At 33.9% G+C, this 16,404-nt stretch overlaps 1 protein-coding gene across 1 annotated transcript; it reads right to left on the reverse strand.

Moving 5' to 3' along the window:
- Nucleotides 1-255: 255 nt before the first annotated feature.
- LOC143458982 (uncharacterized) lies at nucleotides 256-9,469 on the reverse strand. Its single transcript, XM_076955906.1, has 9 exons — nucleotides 9,282-9,469; nucleotides 6,518-6,734; nucleotides 6,277-6,405; nucleotides 5,882-5,994; nucleotides 3,991-4,264; nucleotides 1,815-1,976; nucleotides 1,529-1,671; nucleotides 1,172-1,301; nucleotides 256-755 (listed from the first exon to the last, which is right to left on the reverse strand). Exons 1-9 carry the CDS (start codon nucleotides 9,381-9,383, stop codon nucleotides 565-567), a joined length of 1,461 nt encoding a protein of 486 aa, XP_076812021.1. The 5' UTR covers nucleotides 9,384-9,469; the 3' UTR covers nucleotides 256-564.
- Between the last annotated feature and the right edge of the window lie 6,935 nt (nucleotides 9,470-16,404).

Raw genomic sequence — 16,404 nt, forward strand, 5'->3', positions numbered from 1 at the left:
ATGCAGTTAAGTTCGGTTGTTAGTTCTAAATCATTCTTTTTTGTTTGGATATATTTGCCAGGCCCACGTTCATTTAGCGACCCATATTTTTACTCCTCAGCCCTGACCTGGAACATTTTAAAAGTGCTTGCTCTTGCCCTAATAACTTAACGATCTTTCGCTTCAGTACATTTTCTACTGCCACAACTTTTGGCAAAAATAAATAAATAAATCGACTCATAAAGCTAAAATACCTACAAAGCACCACTTGCACTGTTATATTAAACGAGGAAGAATTGTGTTTATTAGCAGCATATGGGCAGAGAAGATGATGAATGCTATTAGTGTGTAACAATCCAAAATATGGAAAGGTTTACGTAACATGGCAAAAAATTTCACTGGTGAAGGCAGTAGTAAAATTTAAATTAAACATATACACTAGCAGCACACATGTCAAATGATCAAGCAGCAAATACTTAAAAAATTCAGCTTCGGAAGCCAGAACGAGAACCGTAACGCTCAGCTGCAAAACATGATTTATGACCATTCAAGCACGTAACAACGTGAGCTCCTTCAACTTGGTCATTATGAGCTAACACGCTGCACGTAAGCAGCCCAACCCGCATTTCGGAATGCAGTAGCCTCCTGTAAACGATTGGCGCTATCCGTGATGCCTCTTCCGACTATTATGACATCACAACCACGGTTTTTAATGACTTCGTCAGGTGTCAAATACTGTTGACCCATTGCATCTTTGCCAGGTTTCAATTTTACTCCTTTCAAACAAAATACGATTCAGATAAAATTTAATTCATCTAAACTCTAGAAAAAAAACTGTGGTAATAAGTTTTTTATTACTGTAGAAGTAGAAGGCATGGGGTCTGGATTAACTAAAATTTCTATTGCACCAGTTTTAAATGACATGCACAAAAATACATGTACAAGTTGTTTTGCATTTGTCATTTTCTTAAATAAAAACGTCAACTAAGCAATTTGTCCGTAAATTTCGATTTAAAGCAAATTTACATTGGGAACAAATTCACCGTGCAGTTAACTTGATCTATACAAAAAGAAATTCGGGTATAAATTTACTAAAAGCTCCAATTCAAAGTTTCTTATAAAAATTTAGTGTAATTCTAAAAAGGATGATGATGTATTATCCATACATTTATCCAAAAACAAAGTATGCTACCTGGGGTGAAATGAACATGCTGGGGATTTTTTGATACTTTTGAAGTGCAAATAAATCCAATGACAAAATCACCGTGTTCTTCAGCCATCTTTACTGTGGCTTCTTTGTAGACATCGTTAGCTAAGTTATTCTGCAATAATAATACTAATAAAACTACTGTATTTAATATGGTTCAAGCATCTGATAATAACATTGTAAAAAGTGACCACTTTGCTTAATCTGTATCATATATTGTATACAGGCGAAAAGTTAGCCAAAACAACGTTAAACAAAGCAGAGCAATTAATTAATACTGGCCATAAGTAATGAAAAAACCGGCAATATTTTCATGAAAACAGAATGAACGTGTATGAATACTTTTGTGCTCATCTCTGCAATCAATAAGCAGGCTCTATCTTTCCTTCCACCAGATGCAGCTTTCAGTCCTTCAATGATTCCACTTCCAGGTAAAGAATGAGCATTGGTGATATCAGACCAGTCACTTATTTTATATGCTCCCCCTGAAAAGTATCATGAACTTCTATTGGTAAAACTGTATACATTAACTAAATCGGTTCAATGACATGGGTGTCAAGCAAATTGTAAAGATGTACAATCTGCATATATACCAAATAAAACATTATACGTTGTTAAATATAAACACCTGCGTATTGTGATTTCACAGTATTTCCAATATCCGCAAATTTTCTGTCTTCAAATATGAGAAAGTTATGTTTGTTTGCAATCTCTACCAGTTGATCGACAACCTTTGGAGAAAAATCATCCAATATGTCAATATGTGTTTTCACAGCACATACCAGGGGACCTATAAATAACAAGCATACCATTAATCAATTTGTAGGATACATTTTAGTAAGTTTGAAGGATATCCATTTAAATTCTTTTAAAAAATAAGATTACATAAATAGGTATAAGGCCATTACCAAATGGACTAAGATGAAATGCATATCAAGTACCACATAGACATTAAGCACATAGAAAACACACACAAACTTATGTGTTTATTGAAATTACTAGTGATGATGTTATTCTGTACCTGATATAAAAACATGTCCCCATTCTAAAATCTCCCCCCTTAGTAAAATATCTTTTAACCACTTCCATCTTGTTTGATTATAATAAAAATTCAGTGTAGGGCAGTTAGCACTTCTAAAGCAGTTAAGTTAATAGCGTGGTAGTTAGCTAGAAATGTAATGGTGGTACCTGTACCAGTAATAATCAGTATTACTTCTTGCACTTTAACAAACATAATAATAAGAATCATTTGAGAGTTAACCCATTTTCTGTTCATCTTTGATGTATGTAATATAACCTGGTGTATGAAAATTTTTTTGAGTTTTGGTTTCATTCATATGCGTATCTTGTTATAATCCTTACTGAAATCAAAAGTGCCATTTTAGCGTTTTACCATTTTAACTTTTTTGTACAAATTTGCATGAAACACAAAAACATACATAAATTTTAATTAAGCATCATTTAACTGCAAAAAACATTGATAATATTTTTTATTACAAATAAAATTTTAACAGTTAACTTAAACTTATACCAGAAAGTAGTCTTTAAGACCAAGGAAGAAAGTAATCAAAAATTACAAAATTTATTATACTTTTTAATAGGGATGGGCCAATACGAACCGAAACCCGAATAGATTCGCCGAATATCGCCGTTATGGAAGATTCGGGCGAACACCAATATCAACAATGGCGAACCCGAATACAGTATTACTTATAAATTTACTGACTTTCGTAAAAAATGATGATCTAGTTTCCCGACAATGCTAAACTAGAGTCAGCAGTACTTACAACGACGGTCGTTTTCCAAAAGATTTTACTTTTTCGATCGTTTTTTAAGCACTATTTTTTGAAAGAAAGCGATTTGTTTATCGATTACGTCATTTTAGAAGCAAGACTTGACAACTTTTAGAGCAAATTTTATTGTTTGGTTTTACTACGAATAGCATCGGGATTCGTTCGTGTCGACCTTGATGATATTCGGGTTCACACAAGCCCGCATAATTTTGCTTGCGGCACATCCTTACTTTTTAATCTTCCTTAATTTAAGAGCAATATTAACAATTTTATTAAATTTTTATTCCTACTTCCACAATTTGCAAATTTGGTTTCCATTTTTTATATATTAAGGGAGTGGTTTAAAAAAGCATAATGTTTGAACCTTCTTTGGATATACTAATATAATGGCATCAGATTTTTTACTACCCATACTTACTGTATAGTTATGCAACAAGTCAAACCCGACAACTGACAAACAATTTTGCCACTGTGTTATGCAAGAACGCCACATGGGCTTTTTTCTCGTTTTGATTTGAGAAAGTCAACTTTAACCACTGTTTTCTGAATATGACATAATAATTCAAATTGTCGGGTGTGAATTGTTGTGATACCTTACAGTATACTGTCTGTTTACAGTTAGCATTGTAATTTTTGTTCCAGACAGTTAACAAAAAAAAACAGTACAACTTTGTTTTTTGTTAGCTAGCATAAAAGTTGTTGTTACTTTGGTATCATTGATCAAGTCATTTTACAATAAACAAACACTTGCAATAATGTAATAATTTTATATATATAATAATTTAATGTAATAATATTTTGTCAAGGTTCTAATCTTTTTGGAAAAAAATGAATTAAACTTTAGTAGTGCTTAAAAATATGTAAGTAGTAAGTACAATTAAATGCTAACAATATTTGTAAAGAATAAAAAATACCTTTAATTAAACAATAAACACTAAGACAAAATTGCAACATGAGCAGAGAAAAATCTCTGAAACTGAATCAATTTTAAATGTTTAAGATAAATCGTACCAAGTGTGTCAGCCAAATCAAGCAAGTCAGCTGAACTCACAACGTCAGCTGAAAGGCAAAGATTTGTTTGCTTTGATTCCATAATTTCAAAAAGTTTACGAGTAACTAAGTGCTTAGACAAAACAGCACGCTTTCGATAGCCTCCTCTGTCGCATCTTACACCACCATATACACGTGATGACGCATCTGTTTCTTTTTGTTTGAATGGAAATCCAGATTTTTCTGATTCATTTTTTTCCAAATATTTGTTGTTACTTGCAACAAATTGTTTAACCTGAAACATTAAACACACATATATAATATGACATACACAATATTTTTTTAAATGTATAATACAAAAAAAAAATAGTACATGTCTACTTAACTTTCAAAAACTATTGTACGTATACAACGGTAGGTGAACATCATGATGAGCGTTAATGTTTACAGTAAATTGTTTTTATAACAAAGTTGCCACGTAAAAACATAATAATAGTAGATAATGAGCTATTCCAATGGTTCTCAATTTATGCGCTGCACAATTGTGCTAAAAGACTTTTTCTTAATGTATCATACTACCATGAAACTTATGATAAGTCTTTCTACTTTCTTTAACATAAACGGTGACAAAGATTTAATTATACCATACTACGTTTGTCCTTATATCATACCAGTGCGAGACAATTATAGACCTTATAACTTTGCCTTTGTTAAAGTGACACCAATGACACGTAGGCAGCAACATGTTGCCTTTTGCTTTCACATTTTTGGTAAAATATTTCTTATGTACCATTTTGGTGTCAAAACTGTTATTGTGACGAAAGTGATTGACCATTCTTACAGTTGGTAGTTTTTTAAGTTTTTATGAACAGAAACTCAAAATTTTATAAATAAAAATTCATACTTATAATGTGAACAATAACATATTTTATTCTGGAGCACCCATGTATGTCTCCATAACATTTTGCATTCATCTCAATGTGTACAATACCACAAAATACTTTGTGTGTCACAAGCTAAAACTGAAAACTACGCAGCTATACAAAGAGTACTCAGAAATACTAAAAATGGTATATTAGAAGTCGTAAATGCAGTCCTTTTGGATAAAAACTAGTGATGATGTAATTGCTGGCTCAGTAGCACAGTAGTTTGAGTGCTATACTCGCAATAATGCGGCTTGTGTTGGATACGCAGTAGCCCTACTGTTGTGATGACCCTAGGGAAGGCATTATCAATGCTTGCTCCTGTTCAGTGGACCTGGGATAGTTTCAAATTTGGACAATACAAGAAATGTGTGTGAATTGGACTTGCAAAAGGGCCAGCTCAGTAAATGGGGCTCAAGTGATGAATCATCATAAAGTTTATGTCATGCAAAGACTTTTCTCAGTCCGGATATATAGATTATGATGCATACCAATAAAATATATATGATTACAATGAGATTTTTCATAATTAAAAAGTTGGGAGTTTGCTTTAGCGATGTTGGGGTGAATACAATTATTTTGAATTCTTCTCTAACATTCTATAACACTCTAATTCCAAAAAGGTAATTATCAAAAATGTATATGTTTACATTTTCAAACATGCTCTTTTATTTGTGACTGAGACAGTAATAAATTGAGTTGGGCTGCATATCTGTGTATTTATAGAAAAAAAAAATCATTTTTAAAAATGTAAAATGTTATAACAAATCTTTCGATGTAAATTTCCTAAAATTAAGAATTTGTAGCAGTGATTAACCAGACCATCACTGGTGCCAACATTATGACACTTCTCATTATTATTGTGTTAATGTGTTCTGGAAATAATACGCTATGATAATTAATAGTAATTTGGCTTTCATTATGTAGCCTATAGCATAATAAAGAATATCTAAAATGTATTCTTCACTGATATTTATGACGTTAACAACCTCATTAACCACTGCTTTTTCTATCTTGTTCATTTCACAGAGACCTTCAACTACTTCTACCAAAGTTAACACACTTCTCAAACTGATTCCTTTTTCGGCAAGCTTTTCCTTTCCTGCCAAAACAATTAATACTTGTTTAAAACACAAGTATGCATTGATATGCTAACCATTGTTAATTACAGTAATATAGGACCACCTTAATTGAACAGAGACGACCAGCATTTTAAATAAATATTTCACAAACAACAATATATTACAGTATAATGGTTAAAGTAGGAATTTCTTATGTAACAAACACTTGGTTGCCGGTGTATATCTTTATAATTGTGGAAATTACATTATAATCATTTTGCATATCTGCTTCACTATACAACAATTTATTATTAATATCTTACCTCCTTGTTGTCGGTCAAGTAATACTACAGCATCACTGGTAACAATCTTATGTTTTCTTAGGAGTTCAGCAGTCTCTAGCACACTTGATCCAGTTGTGACTACATCTTCTACTATTAGGCATTTTGAATCTGAAAACTCCATCTTGTTTAACAGCTATTCCTTATTCTTCATAATATGTTCATAAGGGAGATGTTTTTATAAAACTGCAAATATAATTTTTACTTTATTCCACATATTTACTTTCTTCATAGTATCCTTCCACCATCTTCTTTGTTCCATAATCTTTGGCTTCCTTACGTCGTATAAGCATTGGTATGCTGTGACTTACGGAAATGCATGTTGCCATGGGTAGAGCTGTGTATGGAACACCGCACACCGTTGAGTACTCTGCTTTCGATGATGCAGCCCATAGCAGTTCAGATACCTCAGCCAGAAGTTTAGGATAAGATATAATTACCTGCAAAACGTGAATCAATAATATCATGCTTATAATACTGAAATAAAAGGTAAACTATTATGGAAAACTATTATCAAGTTAGGTCCAATTCATAAACACAAATTGGGATGAAAAAGAACCGTATCCCTAGTTATAAAAAACAAACAAAAATTCCGTCGTTTTCCATCTGAACATGTTTTGTCAGGTCATTGATGATATAGACCAGGGGTGGGCAAACTACGGCCCATTTTATGCGGCCCGCCGGCACTTGCAGAAACTCCTACTCATCACTTATTGTTTTAATTAAACAGGTTACATGACAAAATATTATTCCCTTTACGAGTGTGTTTTTCTCTTCACTTTCAGTGCGTAAACACACACACGTCAGTCGCGCATGTATTGCAACATGCTCTCAGCAACTAGCCGTACACTTCTCACGCATTGTTTGATTCAATTATTTGATCATAAAATACAAATACGGTAGCGGCTACCGTAGGCCTACCAGTACTTCTACTTTCCTCCAAATAGCTTTTCATTGTTATTTGAGACGCACAGTTTAATGTTTTCTACTTCGACAGGATTTTTGTTAAAAAATAATAGATTTATATTTTTACTCTGTTAAAATAATGAGTGCTGTTAAGAAGCGAAAGATTGAAGACGAAAGTCATGTTTTCAATAAGGAATGGACTGTTAAATACTATTTTATCGAAATTGGGAATAAAGCAGTTTGCTTGTTGTGCCGTGAGTCCGTGGCTATTTTCAAGGAGTACAATTTAAAAAGACACAACCAAACTAAACGTAACTGAGTGTGAAATACAAAAATTGTGTTTAATATGAATATGCGTTTATTTACACACCGGGTAAATTTTCCTACTTTGTAATGAGAGTGTGCGGCCCCCCGGCTGCAACATTTTTTCAAATGTGGCCCTCAGTACAAAAAGTTTGCCCACCCCTGATATAGACCAATAACATGTTTTGCGCTGGCGGTATAAACTTTTTGTGGTTCATTCCAGATTCCACTCTGGTAAATTCAGACAAGTTATTATGTCAGCTACTAAGGGAAAGGCTTGTAAAAGTGTTTAAAAATTCTGCGTAGTAAGAAGCTGCTATAACACTCAAAATGTTTAAGGCCATGATCTGTGGTTAGAGGCATGAAATTAACTTGTGGTAGTCCCTCAAAACCCGAACTTGAAATGCTTGGTTTCCGGTTCTGAACATAACTAAAGTTCAAGTTGCTTTCTTTTTTTTTTTAACATATAAACTTTCTTTTTATATATCTGTAGAATATGTTCAATCCAATTTAGTTCCACCCAATGTCTTTTTGAACAAGTTAAAAGATCTATAACAGTGGACACGCTAAGCAACAGATTAGACTACCATATTTACTTGATTAAAAGGTGCCATAGTACTTGTAGATGACCAACTACTCACACTTGTTCGATTACTGCAGTATCATGCATAGATTTGCTACATTTAGCATATCGGTATCTACAGCTAAATTATACTCCCGGCCGTATGAATGAAAAATTAGCTGCCGAGTCATAAGACCTACCTAACTAATGCACTCTTTAAATGAGTGGTTAGTTCTTGTTATTATTAGTTATTGCACTTGTTAGTTTAGGTTTTTCAGAGTGAGTATTGTATTTACAGGTTGTTCTATAAATTCAACGCAATAAGAAATAAATAGATAACAAGAGCAACAACCCAGCTACAGACAACAACAAAAATATGTATCATATATATATAATAGTAGAATCTGCTTATTATGACCACCTTGGTACCAGACCATTTTGGTTATAATATCCGAATGGTTACAATAACCAAAACTGCTACAGTACCATTTAACCACACCAGGATTGATACAGTTAAGCTCAAAATGACAAAAAACAGCAAATTCATCATTTATTTCATTAACATCAAACAGTAACATTAAAGTGAAAGTAAGCAGATGAAATGAAAATACGCATGGCACAATTGCAACTGTCAAGTTGCATGTTTGACACAAAAAAATGCTAAAAAACCTGGAAAGATTGAAAAAGTGGTCATAGTACATTTCCGAACAAACAGAAACACAAGTAATTTTTCAACAAAAAGTTGGAAACATTCTGATTGCAGTTTTTAATTTTGCACAGTTCTTGTATTTTTAGCAGTAAAGAAAAAATTTACGGTAGTTTAGCTCTTCTTGTTTTGAGTTATCTTTCCTTAATTCATAAGATTTTTGTGGATTATGTTTCAAGAAATGACATGAAAAATGCTATTTAGGCATGCATAAATTACTTTTTTGACCTCACAAAAGTGTGTTTTTTATTACTTAACAAATAGTTAACAACCAGACATAAACATTTTTTTTGAGTGACAAATTATAACTTATTAACTGAAGTTAATAGAATTTTAAAAAGTTCAAGTTCCAAAGCAACCTTTCTAGTGAGGATTAACTTAAAGTGTATGAATCTATTCCCTGGTTATCTAATTATCTATTTCAAAAGTTACCTAATAGTGCAAGTGAATAAAAAACACAAACAGTATCGATGGTACCGGTATATAAAACTTTATAAATATTACACTTACCCTAAGGTCAACATAAACAGGAGATATCATGCCACTCTTCAGTTTAAATTGACCAAACTTTAATGCACCAATTTCAAATAGCTTCAAAATTAATTCCTTCATTTTCAATGTTTATTCAACTTCAATACTGTTTTACAAGAGTTATTAAATCTGTACATGTAAAGACTTGTCCTGAACACAGCATTGAATATAGAATAAAGATAGTTAAACAATAGTCTTAAATATCAGCTATTGCACTGTTTAGTCACAACGTTTAAGAAAATTACATGAATTTATTTCTAGAGATTTTAGCCAACAAAACCCAAACAACAAACTTACGGATATCTGCTTGTAATTCAAAAACAAAGTTTTTGTCAAATTGCAGACAAACAATATAAGAAAAACCCACAAAATATTAATGTGTTATTCTGTTCAATATTAAAGTGTTAAAAAATAAAAGTGTTATTCAGAATATTAAAAAAGGGTTTGAGATATTTGCAAATTAGGTTATGTGTGAAAATGAATAGCAACTTTGTGACTTCAGATGGTTAGGAAACAGAACAATATTCAACTTTTTGTCTATCCACTTGCTTTTCTTATAACCATAGTGGTAATTGACGAAAAAAGACATTCGTTCTGACTCCTACCTTGCTCGATCCCTCAAAACTAGAGTAATTACATCAAGCAAACATTGTCATAATCTCTGAACATTCTGACTTAGTAATAAACTAACAAAGCTTGATCGGGTTGTTCCATATTAATTCAAACAATTCTTGACTATCATGACACCATGGGTTCTCGGGTTGAATAGTAGGAAAAAATAATTTTTTTAATTCATTTGGCCATTGTCGAGATATCACGTCTGAAAATGCTAATTGCATGACATTTTTCTATATAATACTATTTTCATTACCTTATGCAAAAATAATAAACAAAACATGGTTGTTATATTTTGAGGATGAGGATCATTGAAATCGATAAATTCACTGCAAACTTCCCAGTTTGAGAAATAAATTTTTTGTAGTCATTGAAATTAAAATGTCTTTAAAAAATATCTGGCTTAATTTTTATTGTATAGCTTTTCTAGCTAAGACATAAATGTTATCCTTTCATCATGTGAAGAAATTGTAGGAGTGTTTTGCTTGGATAGGAAGTAATTTGAGTGAATGTAATCAATTTGTACAATGACTCTAAAATTTTGATTGGTTGTGAAAATTTTTATTTTATCTGAAAAAAAATGGGGAAATGATACCCAGTTTTTCGCAGAACCATTCAAAATTGTAAAATCGTTGTACAAAATTGGTTACAACCAAAACAAATATTTTTTCCTATCCAAGCAAATCGTCCCTACAATTGTTTCACATGGTGAAAAGAGAACAATCACGTCTTAGTTAAAAAAACAACAATTCTATGAATATTTTATTTTTGATGGCTGCAACAAATTTAATTCTAAAATTTGAGGGTTTTGCAGTGAATTTTATAGAAATTCAATGGATTCCTCATCCTCACAATAGGTAAAAACCATGTTTTTCATCATTTAGCATCACATTTAATGTAAAACGGTCATGTGTTCAGCACAAAAATCACCACCTAGTGGTAAATATTTAAGATGCGATAGCTTGAAAACAGCTTAATATTATTTAACGATTTTTTTCATTATAGTCAGTTGGGGCAAAAAAATCATGAGGTGTTGCAGCGAAAAAGCATACTCCACACCCTAACTTGTTACCCTGCATAAAAGATGTTTCGTGTTTTTAAAATGGTCGTATCTAAGAAGTCTTTTTGCTAACTTGAATTTTTATTGCTGTATTTATCTTTCTGGCAGGTTGTCTTTTGCATAGTGAACCCAAAAATCATGCTAAAATACTTTTTTCATGGTGTCGTAAACTTTTGTGTAGCACGGTTGCAGATATTATACTCTTAACCACCAACAGTATTTTAATAAAGTAATTAGGGTGAACATTTTTTGTTTAGCGATGATGATTTTTTCCCTCGCATTTTCCATTTGAACACATCCTAAAACCAGTTGATGGCCGTAATGCACTAGGCTAAATAGAAGTTAAAATGCAAGGATATAAAGGAAAGTAATCTACGAAGGAATGTAGGTAGGCTATCTATGGAGAAAACAAAAGCTTAACGAAAAGAAGATGTACAGCACTACATTATATAGTTATAAATCCGGGTGAAGACAAAAAATTGGAGATTAGGCTAGCCTTAGGTAGCCTAGAAACAATTTTGGACATAGAACGACTAGGACTAAAAATTTTCAATTCCATTTAAAAATTATAGTCACCAGGCACCAAGTACCATATTTTGCGTGTCGATTTTAACCAAATTTCTATGCTAGATGTTTTGCACCAGAATAGCTTCGATGTCAGGGTCTGCATGTGACATACTGCATTCAGGAATTATAGCAATCTGGCTCTTGCGTATTATAGGCTATGCACTGCACAGGTCTTTCCAATGAGGAAAAACACCTAAAGAAGATGAAAAATCGTGCAAAAGGAGGAGGTATCATGGTAACCTTAATCATATAGGCCTAGGCTTTCTATCACGTTCCAAGTTAAGCTAGCCTATGTTCTTCTACATAGGGAATCTAAAAAATTGGGTCATTCCAACATGCTGGATCATGATAATAATAATAGATTGGCAGCAAAGCATCTTTTCCAAACCAAAAAGTTTATAGGTTTACACCTAACATATCTAGCTAAAGTTGCGAAAAAACAACAAACTAATTACTAGATGAATCAAAACGACTGCACGTGCTCATCCAATGCAACGTAAACCGAAGACCAGCTGGTGACGGGTGTGAAAAGGGCAAGGCATGCTTTCTCAACACTGCAGCACAGCACTGTATTTTGTTTTCAGTGTTTATCTTGCTCGTGTGCGCCATCAGGCAGCTAGCTGTTTGTAATTCAAAATGTCTCTTGCTCTTTCATCTTTCTCATGCTCTCTTCAAATTCTGTGATCATGCTGTTCTGTTGTTATTATTAATCACTTATTGACAGTCACAGTAATAAACTTGTACGCTTAATGTATCCAATTCTGGGAGCCAAACAGGCTTCGAAAGAATTGCACGTGAAATTATAGCTGTCATTATTAATAGTATAATATAGGCTATATGGCTATATATTATATTGTATCATTATTATTATTGTTCGTTATCGCCTTTTACTCACCATTTACAATATGAAAGATAAAATAGTTATGTTCGAATGATTTTTAGCTTATAGCTCGTTCAGGTTAAAATTGTCTTGGGACCGAGGGCATTCACCAAAAAAATTGTTTGAAAGCATTCCGCTGAGTCACTTTATGCGTTGGTTTTAAGTCACACTGAGGGGACCAAATTTTACGGGGGAACCAATTTTTTTGCGACACCGCAAAGCTTTGTGGAGCTTTTTTGCCACAAGTTGAAAGACGAGATGTGGCTGTTAGCGTCGTACCACTTTAAACTCAAGACGACCCACGAATAATTATGACGTCACACAAATCAAAATTTGTTTTTATAGTGAAGTTTTCTCGTGTCCAATAGCCTGTGATGATTTTATAAAATTGTTTGCAAATTGAATGCCGCATAGAAAACGGAAATCGGCAAAGCAAAGCATTGCGTTACGTGTCGCCTATGCATGACTTCCGGTGTATCGTTATAAGTCGTGACGTGAGTTATTCTTTCATTTATAGCTATTCGTTGCGTCACAGTCTACGAAGTTAACCATAGAAAGTGGTCGACTTTATTATGTAGCTGTCACAATGTCTTATTTAATGTAATCGTTTAAACAAGAAACAATATAACCAGTTTATACAGTTGTCATGGTATACAATTGATTCTAAGATTAAGAGAAGCGAAACAACGACCTGAGACTCATTTCACTTCGAGGACATTAAGCAATTCCACAGACAAACATTGTAATTGAAGTGATCGTCCTTACAGGCTAAGGAACGATAAACCACCATTTCATTACAAGCCTGACCTTGTGTTCAATATGCAGAAAACAGACTCTATTGTGGGGATGGCGATGTTGATTGTTTTAAGGTTGGCCTAAATCGAAAGGCTTTTAGTCTTTCTTTTAGAATTCCTAGAGACCTAGACAATTGTGTCTTTGACTCCGTTGCGCCTGCTTTCTCTAATTGCTTCTTTAAATCAGCACCACATTCATAAAGTCTAAATTGTTATATTGTCCGAAATATAGTCGTAGTCACATCAGAAACAATTTCATCACCATTTCACATTCAAGTAGAGCTATCACTTGAATTCAATAATGAATAATCCAGAAGGTAAACTAATACGATGAGAAGAGAGAGATTTTAACCAAACCTAAGTTTTTATACCGCTGTATCCAACCAATCGACGACCGCCATGCTACTTTACCATGCCACGTGTAACACGTGTCCTTATTCTACATCATCTAAGCGTTTTCACCACAGTACTATCAATTTTGTGCCGTGAAACCTAATAGCTACTTGACACACTTAAACTATGGTCAGTACGTCGGTTTGGAATTGATTGTTTGAATAACGGGATTAACCCAGAATAACACATCTGTTTAAATAATAAATTGCATCTGACTGGAGAACACACACTAATACAAATGACAATTATATAAATTATTATTGCAATTACTATCACGACCGCCACACTATAAACCAGAAAGCCCCACAAAATCCTCTCTTTCATATTCTGAATGATGAGTAAAAGGCTCTGCCAGCTCTGAAGTTTCCCATTCTATTACCATGCCTCAATGCTCAATTTCTTTGCTCAATGCAACTATACAAGACCACCGGTGAACGAAATACTTACTTTTCTAATATCAGTGATTTTCGCTGGTATAACAAGCGGGAACTAACCGACGTGAAATAGTGTTATCGCCCAACGTTGTTGAAACGGTTTTCGCCTTTCGGAGAACGAACGAAGTGGGTGGTTCTTGTACTCTATAGTCTAATGGCGTATTTATGATTGCCTCGAGGGAGGCCAAAATCATGAACAGTTTGATCTAAAGTTTTTGCCTCTGCCCACCAAATCCAAACGCCAAAATGCACACAGTGCAAAATGAACCGATAAAAGCTATTTTATTTCGCAATATAGTAGAATATCATAGTTATCACAGAAAGACAGTGATGGATGTCCTGACCTATATTGTCTGTAGCCAATAGGTGGGCGAAGACCTTCGCTGTTGCAATCAATTTCCTTCTTATCAGCATGTGGCTGGTAACGCTGGTTTTATGTTTTTTTTTCAATTTGATGAATGATATGCTACATCTAGTGTATAACAGCTTATATTCACATAGAGTGAGATAGAATGGACAATACATAGCTATTCTTTCTGGAAACAGAATGCTGTAGGAACTAACAAGCAATCACAAAAGACTGTCATGCACATCACACGACTTTACGTGGCCTGGATCAGTGCTGTTCAACCTTTTTGATGACGGTTCGCACTGTTCAGTGTCACGAAAACCTCATCAAGTGTCCATAGATACAATCCGAGCTGCAAAACTTTAGTGTCAACATTTGTAACCTCAATTCGACCACACAGACAAAAATCACAATATACTTAACAGCCTTGAAAGGTTACGTGAGAGTTTAAGTTTGCCTATACCAGTGTTTCCCAAACTTTTTTCCGATAGCGCCCCCCTGGACAAATTACTGACTATCAAACGCCCATTCAACAAAAAAGTAACAACGAATTTACTGTTTATTTGAGAAGCGAGGAAAAAAGCACATGCACACTTGTAAAACCAGCACTAAAATTAGCCTGAAATTTTTACAATTACTCAATGTACGATAGGTCAATTTTGACAACTAAAACATTTCTGACACGGCAGGACATTCCTCTTTCGAACCGTGTACTCGCTTTTCTTTAACTACATCGATAAGCAAATAACTTGAACGTTTGCAAGCTTAGTTCCAGCCATCAAAACTAGATAGCAGGCATTATTAAACCATCCACCATTTAAGTCAAAGAAAGCTTTCGTTACATCATAAACATTTTTTGACATTTGAATTCACACACAGGGTGGACTCACCACCTTTATTTGAAGACGAAACGTGTACAAATGTGTAACATACAAATTAACATGAATTACAACTGCTAATTAATGTTTGTTTAATTCTAATCTCTAATGTGAAGGATGAGCTTAGTGCAATTTCATAAGCTTCTTGATATCCGGTTCCATTTCAGTTAAAAACAGTCGTAAATCTCCCCGTCTCACTATGTCCAGGCGGTTTCTTTTGTTGTCCAGAAGCATTGTGACCGCACTGAACGCACGCTTTATTAAGTATAAGCTGGGAAATGCAATGAAAAATTTTTTACCCGATCCCACACGTGAGGATATGTCACTTTAATTTCGCGTTGCAGCCAAAATGATTGATACGAGATACGGAAATTTGGTTTGAGTTCAAAATCATTTTGCAAGGTTATAAGTTCCTCTGCAAGAATCCCTTGCTCGGAAATATCAATTAATGGGTCGATTATCCAGTCAGGAATCTCCAATTGTATTACATCCTGAAACCGAACTTCCATGTCTTCATGCAATTCCTGAATATGCTTGCTGTATGTTTCAACATCAACATTAGAAATACCTTTGTCGCTGATAGCAAGTTGTTGCAAGCTGGAAAACTGGAAGAATTCGCGTCTAGCTAAATTTCGCCCATACAACGCAAGCTTATTTTTGAATCCACACAGTGCTGATTTTACCTTGATTAGATTTACGTCGTTGCCCAGAAGGGATAGGTTCAATTCGTTAAATTTGGAAAATATATCTGACAAGTTTGCGATATCATTTTTATAGCAATAATTTCTTTGGCAAGTCCATAATTCCTCAACCAGTAAATATAACCAACGGGTCGACCAATAACCAGGTGGTAGACTTACAATTTCACCCCTGGCATGGTTACGACTATAGGTTACTATAGCTATCCGTTTATTAACCGAACTGGCAGACGTGCCATGGCGAAAGACCGCAAACCATAAGGACCTTGTAGCTAGAGCAACTACCCTCTTGAGAAAATGAAATGGGTTCGGAAAAGAGAGTGAGTTTGAGCTGGCTTCTTTTTGATTTGTGGAAACTTAAAAACACAAAAATCCAATAACATTCTCACATTTCTGAGTAATATGTAGGCTGTTAGTATATACTGAGCGTTCAA

Source organism: Clavelina lepadiformis, chromosome 5 (assembly GCF_947623445.1).
Source record: "Clavelina lepadiformis chromosome 5, kaClaLepa1.1, whole genome shotgun sequence".
Classification (NCBI taxonomy): domain Eukaryota; kingdom Metazoa; phylum Chordata; class Ascidiacea; order Aplousobranchia; family Clavelinidae; genus Clavelina; species Clavelina lepadiformis.